General features: G+C 52.8%; 1 protein-coding gene across 2 annotated transcripts in view; it reads left to right on the top strand.

Annotated features, from left to right (window-relative positions):
- The first annotated feature begins 1777 nt into the window (after window positions 1-1777).
- Window positions 1778-13927, top strand: part of AIFM3 (apoptosis inducing factor mitochondria associated 3) — a 45448-nt gene continuing 33298 nt past the window's right edge. The window contains exons 1-2 of one of the 2 annotated variants that reach the window (XM_056504458.1): window positions 1778-1844; window positions 9836-11314. In XM_056504458.1, coding sequence (XP_056360433.1) covers window positions 11284-11314 — 31 coding nt within the window. In that variant the 5' untranslated portion in view covers window positions 1778-1844; window positions 9836-11283. Of the gene's footprint in view, window positions 1845-3232; window positions 3320-9835; window positions 11315-13927 lie in introns of those variants that run through there. The other variant, XM_056504459.1, reaches the window with a different exon arrangement.

Here is a 13927-nt window from a genome sequence, read left to right as displayed (position 1 = left end):
GTGGGCTTTTTTTCCCCTGCAAGTTAACAAACCTCTCTCCTCCCAGTTTTCCAAGCTCAGGTACCACCCCACATGCATACTTTGAATCTGTAAATATTCACTACCTTTCCTTGATACACTTTGCAGGCTTTTATTAAGGCATACAATTCTGTGGTCTGTGCTGATCATGTGCATGGTAGCTCCCCCTCTTCTTGCAATTCCCTCCCTTTTACTATACCATATCCAGAAACTCGTTATCCTGCTATTACTCTTGACTCTAAGATCTGTCAATAAACAGTTTTCCCTATTTGGCCAAGGAGTATCCTGTAAATCTTCCCTAGCTCTGATCTGGAGGTCTGTTACCTGGATACAGCCATGACTTTCCTTTGGGTTTCCTTCCTTGGAATCAGTTAAACAGGAGGCTGGGTTAAACCCTCACCCACTTCTCAATTCTAAATCCTCCTGTTCCTTTAGACAGATTTCATGCTGTAACTAGCTGTAATCTAGTGCTGGTCATTTATTTAGAACTTGATGCCAGACTTTAACGATCCTGCCACCAGTTACCATCAAAGCTGTGGCTGCACAATTCTGCAGACAACAGAGCCTCAGTTACCCTTGGAGTAAATAGTGGGGCCACCCCCTCGCCAATGGGTCAAATGTTTTAGCACTAGAATTCCTTTGGCAGAGCCCTGTTTAATATGCACATACAATTCAAATTCCTTTTCAGAGTCTGGCTAAAGTTTTTCTCTTTCTGGTGTCCATACCACAGCACTCGGGGTATCTGAGTTTAAAAAGTCACAGAATAAAAAGTCCTTAATCCAGGTCCTGTAATACCCTATTAATCTTAATAGTTGTCACAGCTCCCCTTCAGTCCTGGCCAATGGCACTTCCAAGATTCCCTGGACCCCCTCTGGGCCCACACACTGAAAGCCTTCAGCCAGAAGATGCCCCAAACATTCAACCTTTCTCTCCATCACGTCTACCATCCCTTCAGACACTGCAAGCCCCCTTCTCCAGCCAGAAAGTTAAGCAGTTTCACCTCCCAATGCTCTGGAAGCATGTGGGTTCCTGGAACTTCTATGCTGGAATGTTTCATCCTTGGGTATTTTTTATTTTTTAGCAGCTGTGAGAACTGCAGATGAACAGCCCAGTTAAGCATCTCATCCCACTTGGAGCAGGGAACTGAAGCTGGATATTCAAGAGCCGTGATCTGCCTAGAAAGCCTCGGAGGTTGTATATTTGGGGTGTAAGAGAGCAGAGAGCTGGCACAAATTATCTGGGGTGGGGGGGGAACCTTCTTCTATACTCAGGGTAATCTCAAAAGTCACCCACTGAAAATAAAGAACAGATTTGGGGCATGTAATAGAAAAAGGCATGGAGAGATGCTGACACTTCCAGATGGTCTGATGGGGAGAAAGAGTTTTCTGGGGAGAAGAAAGGTTCCAGGCAAGAGGAAGAGGAGGGTGGTGCAGATCTTTGTCTTCGAGGGGGGAGCAGAGAGATGAATCCAGAATGAAAATGTAAAGCAAGTGACCTGGGAAGGGAAGGGCCGGGCCGGGGTATTTCAGGTGGGTAGGAATAGCCCCGGCAGTAGAGGCCCCGTGAGACCAAGCAGAAATAACTTCCCCGGTGCGCCCAGGGCAGGCGGGGACCCGCGCCCCGAGAGCACCGAGGGCGAGCGGGGCCGGCAGGACCTCCCGCTCCGCTCCCGCTCCGCTCCCGCTCCGGTGCCGCTGCGGGGGCGTGTCCCGTGTCCCGCGCCCCGCCCAGCCCCGCCCCGGGACCGGGACCGGGACCGGGACCGGGACCGGGACCGGGACCGGCCGCGCTCCGCCCGCCGCGCCGGCACCGCCGCTGCTGCCCAGGTAAGCGCGGGGGCGGAGGGGACCCGTCCCGGGGAAGATGTGAAGCGAGGGGAGCTCGCAGTGTTCGCCCGCTGTCCAGGACCGCACCGCACCTTCGGCGCGGGGAGCGGTCGGTGGGGCGCCGCTGCCCCCGGCAGCGACAGCACCGCGGGGATCGGGATTACCGGGGCGCGCCGCGGGCCCGGGGGCTCCTCTGCAGCCGGAGCTGCCGCGGGGCCGGGGTCGGAGCCGCGGGCAGACGGTGCGAGAGCGCCGCGTATCTCCGCATCTCTTCTGAGATGCAGCAAATGCCCAGGAAATCAAAGCGGCATAAAAAATGGGTCGCGGAGAAAAGCCCGGTTTGTCCTGAACGGGGTTTAGGTCCCTGTGTCATGTCCTCCCGCCAGCGTGTTCTCCAGGTTTGTTTGTCCCTGTTTCGGGTGACCATGATCTCGCCCGGACAGGGGTGAATGTCTTTAAGCTGAAGAAAGGTAGATAAGATTAAATACTAGGAAGAAATTCACCACTGTGGGGGTGGTGAGGCAATGGCAGAGGCTGCTTAGAGAAGCTGTGGATGCTCCATCCCTGGAAGGGTCCAAATCCAGGCTGGACAGGGCTTGGAGCAACCTGGGATAGTGGAAGGTGTCCCTGTCCCTGCAAGGAGTGTAGGAAGCGATGAGCTTTAAGGTCTCTTTTAACCCAAGCCATTTCGTGATCCCTGTGTGATCCTTCCTACTCAGGACACTCTATGATTCTATGAACTGCATGGTCTCCTTTGAGAGGGAGCATCTGAGTGTGGTGGAATGGAGCTGGACTACGGTGTTGTACTGTAGCTGTTAGTCTTGGAAAACATTGCCGGGATAAATTCCTTCTTCCCTGCTCCAGCTCCTAGGGGGAGCGCAGATTGCAATGGGGACCTGGCAGTGACAGCACAGCAGGGGCTTGACTGCCTGTGGTGGAGCAAATGAGAATTAAAGGTCTCTCGTGTTGTGAAATGATTTGATTTTTGCATCGAGCACTCTTCATCCAGAGAGAATTCCCAACATTTATGATTTTTATTGGCGAATCTTTACGATCTGAAGTGAACACCATGATTAATGGTTTCCAGTCCAGCTCACAGAGGTGTCTGGAGGGATGGCAGTGACAGCGCTGCCGAAGGAGCCTTTAACCTGGAGCCGGTAAATTGCTGAAGCAGCAGACAGGAAAACAATCCTGTCTGATTGTTCTCTGACACGGCGCTCCCGCTGCACTTCTTCGGGAGTCAGCGGGGTGCATGAACCAAGCGGCAGCTTTGTAGCTCCCTGCGCTGCCGCTGACACAAACTCCTCGTGACAAGGCGAAGTGACCGGGCACGTCACTTGTGCCCGCATCCCTCCGGCCGCGCCGGGACGGGGCCGTGAGCTGCTCTCGCCGTTCTGCAGCTTGGCTTTTGCTTGTTTCTTGGGAGCGCTTGAAAGGAAATCACCCGGCAAAGCCAAGCCCGCTGCTCTCTCCCGGTGAGTGTAAAGCAAATCTTGGACCCCATCAGCAAATGGCTGGAGAGGTAAAGCTTTGGCAGGCAGGGCTATATTGAGAGGGCTGGGCAAGCAAGGTGGAGGACGAAACAGGAGGCGAAGGAGGGGTCCGGTGCTGCTCGGAGGGTGTCAGACTCACTGTGTGTCAGCAGGTGGGGGAGCCTGAAGCAGAAGCCAGGCAGCAGGTTCGGGATGGGTATGGAAATGGCAGGAAAATGGAAATGGGAGGGTTTGGCAGAGGGAAAGGGAAGCTAGCCAGAGAGCTATCAAGGGGGAAGAATGGGGTGAAAAGTTCGAGAGGTAAAGAGGAGGTTGGGGTGCCAGGGAGATGAGAAAATGGGATTCCTGTGTTCCAGACCTCTTGATTTTGGCTCATCTGCTCCATGGGCAGAGGGTGTGCAGCTCTGCATTGCATGTCTGCACAAGCAGCGTTACCATGTCCTGTGTGCAGCATCTTTGAGGTGGAGGGACAAGAAACAGTGATATGAGCACAGGGGTGGCCCTCCAGTTGGGCACCCCATTCTGGAAGGCTGATGTACTGATTTGGTCTGGGAACAACAGCTAGGGGTTGTGAAAATCTCTTTTCATCCCTTGTAGTGTGATTCCTGACAAAAATGTTAACTTCAGGATGGAGACCATCTGTTTTCAACCTCATATTACTTTAAAAACACAAGCTCTCCCTGCCCTAAAAATATCATGCCTTGTCATGCTCTCTTGTGTGTGACTTGATTCTCTTCCCACTGTCTCCTTTTCTCTTGGCAGGCAAGCTCTGTGCCCCTCCCTGGGGTCAGGGCAGGGCTGCTGCGGGTGATGTTGATAACACAGAGTGCACAGCGTGGTCCACGGGCTCGGGGTAGAGCCTTGGGCTCCCCAGTGCTCCAACCATGTTCAGAGTCCTGTGTCCAGTGGAGAGAGCAGCTTGTTTTGGCAGCACAGTCTGGCTTGCCCTGGAGACAGGGCAGTTTGGTTTTGCTGAGCCAGACCTTGAGGGAAGCATGGGGGCTCCTCATTGAGATCATGAGCTGTGGCACCCAGGGAGCTGCAGCACATGGAGGATGGACCCCAGGGTGAGCAGAGAGGGGAGCTGCAGGCAACTCAGGGTGTCAGTAGGACTTTGTGCCAGTGGTTTTTGGGGGAATTGATCTCTGCAGGGTGGTAAGGATGGCAGGAAGGTGCCTGTGGGCTGTGAGACACTGATAGTGTGGCTGTGCTTGGACAACAGCTGGAACCCAAATACTGTTTCACCACTACTCTGCACCATGAGGATTGTGGTGTGTCCACTGTGGGGTGTGCGCTGGCTTCTGCTCTGACAGGCTTTGTGGAGACAGACTGAGACTCTGCCACACCAGTGGAGACTGGCTGATTTTGGAGAGGGCAGGTGAGCAGTGGGAGAGTCCTGGTGCAGCTCTGGGCTGAAGCCTGGCTCCTGGCAGGGTCAGTAGGTCCAGGAGGACACTGGAGCAGAGGCACGTGTACTGCTTGGTGAACTGCAGGACTCTTGGGATCCACCTTATATATTTTTATTAATGCCTTCTGCTCACAAAGCAGCTGGAACTGGCAGAGGAGCTGGAGGTGGAGAGCACCACTGGTGGCTGGAGTTGCACCACTGAGCAGAGATGGAGGAGAAGTGAACACGAGACTGTGGCACTAATGTGAGACAAGAGTGGACCTTCAGGAGATGGAGAAGGACAGTCTGGGTGCACTCATTAAGGACAGGGGGATGTGGAGTCACCACTCTAAAGTCTTTCTAATAATAGCACAGATGTGGAGGAATCTGGTGAGGGTGGTGGCCCACTGCCTAGTTTTGACTGAACAGTGTGGGAGTCAAACTAGAGCAAATCCCCAGAAAGTGAGAGAAATGGGCAGCCCTTGTAAGAGCACACCATGACTGGGAGGCATGGGGACTGGTGATGTGGCAGGGGTGTGTGGTGGGTCGGGATGAGTGTGTGTCTGGTGGGATGGAGCCACAAAGGCTGGTGGTGGGGCTGAGGGATGGGGTCCACTGCTGGGGGCCACTGTGTGTGGGGAGGAGGTAGGTGGGAAAGAATGCTCTGGGTCCTTGTGATGTTCAGGACCAGGTGGATCAAAATCCTTGTGTCCAAGGACCGGAATATGGGCTGCCCCATTGGACAGACTATGCTTTATGGGGTGGACTGGAGAGGCTGTAGTGGTGGGATCTGTGCTGTGCTTTGGTTGTAGGGTGTGACCAAAACAGCTCTGCTGCTGGGACTGCTCCGTGGCTCCTGCTGGTCTTGTGTTAAAGACAATATTTTGCATGTACGGAGAATTGGCAGCGCTGTAGTGGATAGGCCATGGTTTGGGATCAGGGCTTGTTTTTTCCCACAGCAGAGACCAGAGTCAGAGACAGCTCTTCCCTACAAGCATGGATGGTGACACTAGATGCTCTGAGGCTCCAGCTGCCCCCTTCTCTTGTTCCTGCTTGGGGGATGTGTGAACCAGCTTGCAGAGCTGGATGTGGATGGCTGGAACAGGCACACAGCACCCTTCACTCTGCAGAGCAGACAAGCAAGTTTTCCAGATGTTGAGCTCAGTCCTTAAACAGAGCAGAAAAGAAATGACTTGACCTGGACCCTTTAGAAACATCCACGAAGGATGTCTCAGTAAGAAAGTGCTGAGCTCTTCAAATAGCTGCAACATCATTCTGAGTCCAAAAATTATCTGTGGGAACTGATAAAGCTCCTGAAGGACAAAGTTCTCAGGGCAGAAATAAGCAAATGTTTGCAGACAACAGAACCCAGATTCAATTTAAAGGAAACTTTATTGTATGCAAGGGCAGTTAAAAACAGGCAACTCCTGTTCAGTGTGGAGCTGTTGGACATTGCCTTAGGAGACCTGTGCTACAAGAGACTGAAAGCTAGAAAAACAAAGCTGCCATGGGGAGGAGAGGTGGAGAGATCACACACAGCTGGACTCCTGGCCTGCTCCAGCAGGGAGTCCCTGGCCAGAAACAGCCCTGAGGAGCCTGGCAAGGGGTGATGCTCAGAGCTGTAGAGGAAGGCAAGAGCCCCCTGGCACTTATGCCAGTCTCCAAGGGAGATCCTTCCTGACCCCAAACTGGCCATGAGCTGTTCCCTGAGCATGTGAGCAACCCCTGGTGCCAGGAGATCGCATCAGTCATCTTCTTGATGGCACTGGGAGCTCCCACATCACTGAGGAGAGGAAATTTGGGACCAGGGCTTGGGAAGAGGGTTTCAATGGGATGGGGAGGGGATAGAGCTGCCTTGAGAGGTGGAGAACCCCCCTCTATCTGTCCAAGCCACCGGTGAGGGGACTTGTGCTGGAAAAGTGAGAAGGGAATGAGAAGCAGTCCTCTCGCCTCTTCTTCCTCTGGTGGCACTCAGGGCTGGTTTGGCCAGGGCAACAGGGGTCAGGGTGACGTCCACAGAAAGGTGAGTGTGCAGCCAGCAGCTCAGTGAGGTCTGGAGGAGCCTGGAGAGGCCACAGGGGCAGCTGCTGTCCCTGTGCACCAGGTCCCCCTCACACAGCAGGTGAATCACGGCTGAGGGGACTCCACACTGGTGTGTCTCTGCTCAGTGCTCCACAGAGGTCTCCAGCTGGACTGCAAACCCTCCAGCTGGAGCTAGCTGGAGCTAGCTGGAACTCCTCTCTGGGAGATGAGCAGGGGGCATGGCTTGGTGCTCATATCTGTACCAGATTTCTAGGCAGGTGATGCAGGGTTATTTACAGCAGCAGGACAGATGCTGACAGATGCTGCAGCTGGATGGGAGGGACCTGGGTGCCTGGTGAGGAAATGATACTGGGACAATAAGCACAAGCTGATGCTCAGGGGAAAACATTATTTATACCTAAGGTGTGCTAATACACTTACATAGTTATATAGTTGCCACATTAGCTCTTGGAAAGGATTTTGGAGTCACAGCAGAGCACTTGATTAAAAGAGGAGCCTGGGGCACTGCAGAGAGCAGAAGCACAGTGCTAATAATAGCTCTGCCAGCTCTGCACTGCTCAGCAGTGGTGCAGGCTCTGGATCCTGCTCTGAGCCCAGTGCAGAGTGTGTCCCTGCCCTCCCACCCTGCTCCTGCCTGCTTGTGCAGATGGCTGCTGCTGGCCACCTTCAGGCAGTGGGCACTGGGCTGAGCCAGGTGGGCTGTCTGCTCTGATATCCCTGACCTGCACTGAAGCTTGATGTTGCCAAATTTTGCATATTTCACTGCCATGCAGGGGAAGTGCTCACTGTTAGTAGCACTAGATTGTTTTCCATGTTTCTGCTGTTGGATCATTTTACCAGTTTCTCCTGTTTGGGAGCAAGCTGGTGTCCCTGGTTGTGTACTTGGGCAGTGCTGTCTGTGGATGATGGAGCTCTGCAGACAGCCTGGTCTAGGGCTGGTTCCTCATTCACACTAGACCCTTTAGGCATGGCACTTAGTATGTTCCTCAGTTGCTTCATATTTTGGTAGACCACTCGTTCTTGCCCTCTCTGAGCAGATGCTGAAGGTGTTCCTGTTCAGCCATGTGCCACAGAGTGTTGTTTTGTTCAGGGAGCAGATGATGAACTGGTTTACTGAGCATGGACACCTTGTTTAGGTCAGGCCATCGCCCTTCAGGACCCAGCAAGGTTTTACAGGTGATCCTGGGTTCAGCTGCATTATGTTGTGTATAGGCTTATTTCCTTCTCCTAACAGAGCTTAGGCTTTGGCCATGAATCCTGCAGGATGCAGCTCTGGATCAATGTCTCTGGATGCCACTAGCAGTGACATGGCCCTGTTGTGCCCCCTGAGTTGGCCTGACAGGGGAGGCTGGTGCCTTTCTTCAGCCAGCTGAGTCTCAGTGACTCTGAAGGATCTTGTGCTTGCTGGGACTGAGGCTAGGAGCAGCCAGATGGCTTCTCCTCTGATGACATCAGCTGGAATCCTACCATTTTGATTTTGCCAAAGGGACACCTTTGATGGCAAACACTTCCCTCTGACCCACTTTGGGAGGTGCAGGTGTTTGTCTGTGTGCCTTGGAAAGGCTGGAGGAATCATCAGTGCAGAAATCAGGAGATGTGAAGTGGGCTTGAGGGCAGATTGCCATCTTTAATGTCCAAACAAAGCAAAGGCATCTCGGATGAGTGGCTGACATTCCAACATTCAGGAACTCTGACATCCCTCCATGTCCTTGTTAAAATCAGCCAGACATCTAGAAACCAGTCCCACATCAACATTGCTGGGATGGTTGGAGAAGTTGGAGTGGTTCTCTGGTGAGGCACATTTGGGAGCCATCCTTCTCCATCCAAGCCATCCCCTGCCCAGGGTCCCTGCTGTGGTCTCCTGTATGTGCAGGGAATGCTGCAGTGGTGCCAGGCACTGCTTGCCTGGGCCATGATCCTCTCTTGGCACCACAGTATCCACTGCTGCTGCAGGAAATCACCTGCAAGGAGCTGATCTGGGTTTGCTCCTGAGGCACCAGTGGCAGAATTTTATTATATGCACTGAATTGTTGTCCTGTAACACTGATACACCAGTGACTCAACACTTGGTTTGCCTGGCACAAAGCCATTTTCCCTTTCTTTTTCCTGCTGCTGGCAAAGGGCCCTACAGCAGTTACTGCATATGACGTCCCCACTCTGTTTTCCCCCACTCTTCCCAAATCTTCCTGTGCATTATGCACTTTCTTACATTTACATTGAGGCATTTTCTGAGCTACAGAAAAACCTACTTTGCCTGTCTCAAAATATAATTTGGAAATTGTTTTTAACTTCCTGCCCAGATCAGAGAGCTTTTTGAAAAATATTTGGCAAAACCTTAGTAAATCAGTTCAATTTAGGTGGGAATGAGTAAAATGGGTGAAATGTACTATTTTATTGCCAGTGTGTTTGATGACTCTTTGCTGTTTTCAAGCATGGAATGGAATTGGAAAGGTTTATCTAAATTCTTAGTCTGTACCAAATCTGAGAGCACCACAAGACAAAGGTAATAAGAGAAACACAACCTGACCATAAAAATTTAAAAAAAAAAAAAAAAAAAAAAAAAAAAAAAAAAAAAAAAAAAAAAAAAAAAATCTCAATAGTGTAAAAACAGGCAGTTGATGCAAAATGGTCTAATATAAAAAACACTTTCTCTAAATAATTAATTGTTCCTAAGCCAATGACATTTCTGCAGGAATGAGCATAACTGGCATAAGGGAACTTGCAGGACTGTGCAATAGAGCAAACTTCTTTTTTTCAATCTCCTACTAATAACACAAAAAACCCAACTGAAACGTATTTATGGCTCAGTCATTGTATTTGGGCCATGACCTGTATGCTTAGAGCTTTAATTCCCAAAGGCAGGGCTTTGGGTAGTTATTAAACTCTGGCCACAGATGATATGAGGGGTTTTGTAATTAATCAGTGGTGTCTCCCAGCACGGTGACCCCAGCAGCTCGCTGTCCCCATGTCCCTCGGGTCACCGGGGTGCCCACGGTGTGTGCCCGTGGTCATGGCTTTGCTTCCCTCCGGCCGGACCGGCTCTCACGGAGCTTTTCTGCTCGGCGCAGGTGGGACCGACGCGGAGCTGGGACACGGAGCTGGACACGGAGCTGGGACACGGAGCTGGGACACGGAGCTGGGACACGGAGCTGGACACGGAGCTGGGAGCGGAGCTGGACACGGAGCTGGGACACGGAGCTGGACACGGAGCTGGGAGCGGAGCTGGGACACGGAGCTGGACACGGAGCTGGGAGCGGAGCTGGACACGGAGCTGGGACACGGAGCTGGGACACGGAGCTGGACACGGAGCTGGGAGCGGAGCTGGGACACGGAGCTGGGACGTGGAGCCGGGACACGGAGCTGGACACGGAGCTGGACACTGAGCTGTACACGGAGCTGGGACGTGGAGCCGGGACACGGAGCTGGACACGGAGCTGGGACACGGAGCCAGGACACGGAGCTGGACACGGAGCTGAACACTGAGCTGTACACGGAGCTGGGACGTGGAGCCGGGACACGGAGCCAGGACACGGAGCTGGACACTGAGCTGTACACGGAGCTGGGACTTGGAGTTGGGAAACGGAGCTGGGACACGGAGCTGGGAACTGAGCTGGGACACGGAGCTGGGACACGGAGCTGGGACGTGGAGTTGGGACACGGAGCTGGGACACGGAGCCAGGACATGGAGCTGGGACGCGGAGCTCTACACGGGGCTGGACACTGAGCTGTACACGGAGCTGGGACACGGAACTGGACCCTGAGCTGGACCCTGAGCTCTACACGGAGCTGGGACACTGAGCTGTACACTGAGCTGGACCCTGAGCTGGACACGGAGCTGGGACACGGAGCTGGACCCTGAGCTCTACACAGAGCTGGGACACGGAGCTGGGACACTGAGCTGGACACTGAGCTGTACACGGAGCTGTGCACTGAGCTGTACACGGAGCTGTACACGGAGCTGGACACGGAGCTGGGACACGGAGCTGGGACACTGAGCTCTACACGGAGCTGGGACACTGAGCTGTACACGGAGCTGTGCACTGAGCTGTACACGGAGCTGGGACGCGGAGCTGGGACACGGAGCTGGGACACTGAGCTCTACACGGAGCTGGGACACTGAGCTGTACACGGAGCTGTGCACTGAGCTGTACACGGAGCTGTACACGGAGCTGGGACCCTGAGCTGGACCCTGAGCTGTACACGGAGCTGTACACGGAGCTGTACACTGAGCTGTACACGGAGCTGTACACGGAGCTGTACACGGAGCTGGGACACTGAGCTGGACCCTGAGCTGTACACGGAGCTGTACACGGAGCTGTACACTGAGCTGTACACGGAGCTGTACACGGAGCTGGGACACTGAGCTGGACCCTGAGCTGGACCCTGAGCTGTACACAGAGCTGGACCCTGAGCTGTACACGGAGCTGGACGCGCAGCTCCCGGAGCATGCCAGGATGTGGCCGCGCCCTCGCTGAGCTGCCCGGCGCGGCCCCCGCTGTCCGTCCCGCCCGGCGCCATGGGAGGATGCTTCTCCAAGCCCAAGCCAGGTGATTGCCCTCCCGTGCCGGGCCCCCATCCCGCTGTCACCCTGCGAGAAGTAGGGCAGCGGTGGATGCTGGCCAGGGGAATGTTAATGCTCGGCTCCTGCAGGGAGGATTACTGGGCTCTTAATCCCCCCGAATTCCTCAGTGCTCCACTCCCAGGCAGGGAGCTGTGGGGGGTTGCAGCAGTGCCAGGGGCGTTGGTGGGTGGGTGGGAGAGGAGCTCACCCTCCACCACAAGGGAGATATCTCTGCCTGGTTACATCTCCGTGTTCTTCACCACCCACCTGCTTCTACCTTTCTGCTGGACCTGGAGCAGGGCTGCCCCCTTCGTGCTCCAGTGTAAGTTTAGGGTGGCAGCTGTCCCAGCACAGACACACAGGCCTCCAGCACCTTCCTTCTGCCATAGTTTTGTCACTCACTGGCCAGCCCTTATTTCTTTCCCTGCTGGAAGGGAATGACCTGGGAAGGAGCAGGCCAGGTCCTGGAGCTGCTCTGCTGTTGAGATTTTGTTTTCTTGGTGAAGCTTGTCTGTACTGCTTTTGGTGGGGAAGGCAGCTGTCAACACCTGGACATCCAGGATTCTCCCCTTGCCTGGCACATTCTTTCCATGGCTGGGCTGGGTGGGCTCTGCAGCTTGTTTTGGCCACCTCAGAGGGTGCTCAGGGTGACCTTGTCCTTGTTACTTGCTTGTGCCCCAGGGCAAGGGGAATCAGAGAATGGTGATGATCTATCAGCCCAGTCAGCATCCCTGTGTAGCCTTTGTGGGTAGAAAGATAACTTTTGGGGATCTTTTCTTGGCAATTTGTCTTCATTGCCTGAGCCAGAAGGGATTTCAGGTTGAAGGACTAAACGGGTCAGAAGGGCCATAGAAGTTGACACTCACTGAGCATCCATGGAATGAGGTCCTTCATGCAAGGCACAATGAGAAAATAAAGGTGGTTTTCTGCCTTTGACCTCTGCTGTGATTATGTTATGGGTCAGCACCAAGGTAATAGGGCACTGGACACTCTGACCTGTAAGTTTCTCTCTGAAACCCTTGTTTGCATGTTTCCTTAAGATGTTTGAGAAGTAAAAACACATCCAGGAGTAAATGCCTTTGTTGACTAAACTTGTGACAAACTCTGTTATGAGCTCCACTTAATTTTGTATCGTATCAGCAAAACTGTGAAATCTTGGGCCAGTGTTAGAACACCAATACTCTGGGGACCTCTTTCCTGAGCTGCAGATTTTTGTGGAGAGCTGGATTTGCATAGCAGGGACAAATGCCTGAAAAATGCCACCCTGCAACACACCTTCATCCTTTAGCTCTGGTTTGGATTAGCATCCTCAAAGGCTTTGCACAAGCCTTCCACAGCCCCTGGGTAGCTCAGCACTGACTGCAGGGCTTCATCCCAGCTTATAAAACCTGCAAATGCAAGGAGGTAAACAGAGGCATTTGAGGATACTGATTGTTGTAGCAAAGAGTTTCACTGATGTTTCATATGGGAATTGCACAGTATTAGAGCTGAACTGGTATTCATGTGGGAATTGTACAGTATTAGTGCTGGACTTTATTATTTGTAGGAATTCACCTGTTCCTTGTCTGAATAAGAAGCAGGGACAGAACAGAGCTATTTGCTCTGTCAGTGCTGTTTCCACATGAAGGGAATATTTTGGATGCAGCCTGAAGTGAACAGAACTGATTCTGGCATTTTTCAAGGTGTACATGAGGTCCTTATCTGCTCCATCTCCTTCATGATAAGAAAGACCCTCAGTTGCCCTGAGCACCCTCCAGATAACCTTGGCACTGTGCACATATCACCTTTTGCTGGGCAGATGAGCGATACAAGAGCTCTGGGGAGTGGAGTCCTGGATCCCTAAAGAGCTGTGCTGACTGTACTGACTGCTGCTGCAGCACCCATCCCTGTCTGAATTAAGAACTTATGTTCAAAGAGTGAAGTAATCTGATAATTGCTGCTGCAGTCCTGTGATGCTGAGTCCTCTTCTGAAGGCCCAGTTCTCAGTTTCTGCATCATTTTCTCCCCGGGTTTGTCTCAGGTGTGTGATGCACTGGGGATGAGCTGCCCAGCTGGCAGCCTGGGTGGTATCCTGTGCTTCCACAGCACAGCCAGCTCAGGAGAGTGTGTGACAGGAAGCATCATGTGCCAGCTGTGGGAGCTGTAGCAGCTCAGTCTCTTGTGCTGGGTGTGGTAGAGTGGTTTCAAAACCTATAAATTGTCATTCTTCTTCTGCTGGGCTCAGTGTTTGATGGCAGAGCAGTTGCTTCCCAGCACATGGGGTGTCTGGGCTGGGCTTTGCCTTGCTTGGAGGATGCATTTAGCAGGAAATGTGCTCCCTTCCCACCCACCACTGCTGGAGGAGTGCCACTGGCTCTGAGACCTGAGCTTGGCTCTGAGCTTGTCCCCAGCCTTGGCTGGTAAGTCCTACCTCCTGCTTTTGGACTGTTCCACTTGCTGACAGAGCTATATCTATCTATATCTATCTATATCTATATCTATATCTATATCTATATCTATATCTATATCTATATCTATATCTATATCTATATCTATATCTATATCTATATCTATATCTATATCTATCTATATCTATATCTATATCTATATCTATATCTAT

The sequence above is a fragment of the Oenanthe melanoleuca genome, chromosome 15 (genome assembly GCF_029582105.1).
Source record: "Oenanthe melanoleuca isolate GR-GAL-2019-014 chromosome 15, OMel1.0, whole genome shotgun sequence".
NCBI classification, from domain to species: Eukaryota; Metazoa; Chordata; class Aves; order Passeriformes; family Muscicapidae; genus Oenanthe; species Oenanthe melanoleuca.
Note: the sequence above shows the minus strand (reverse complement) of the source record. Positions and strands in the feature narration are given on the sequence as shown.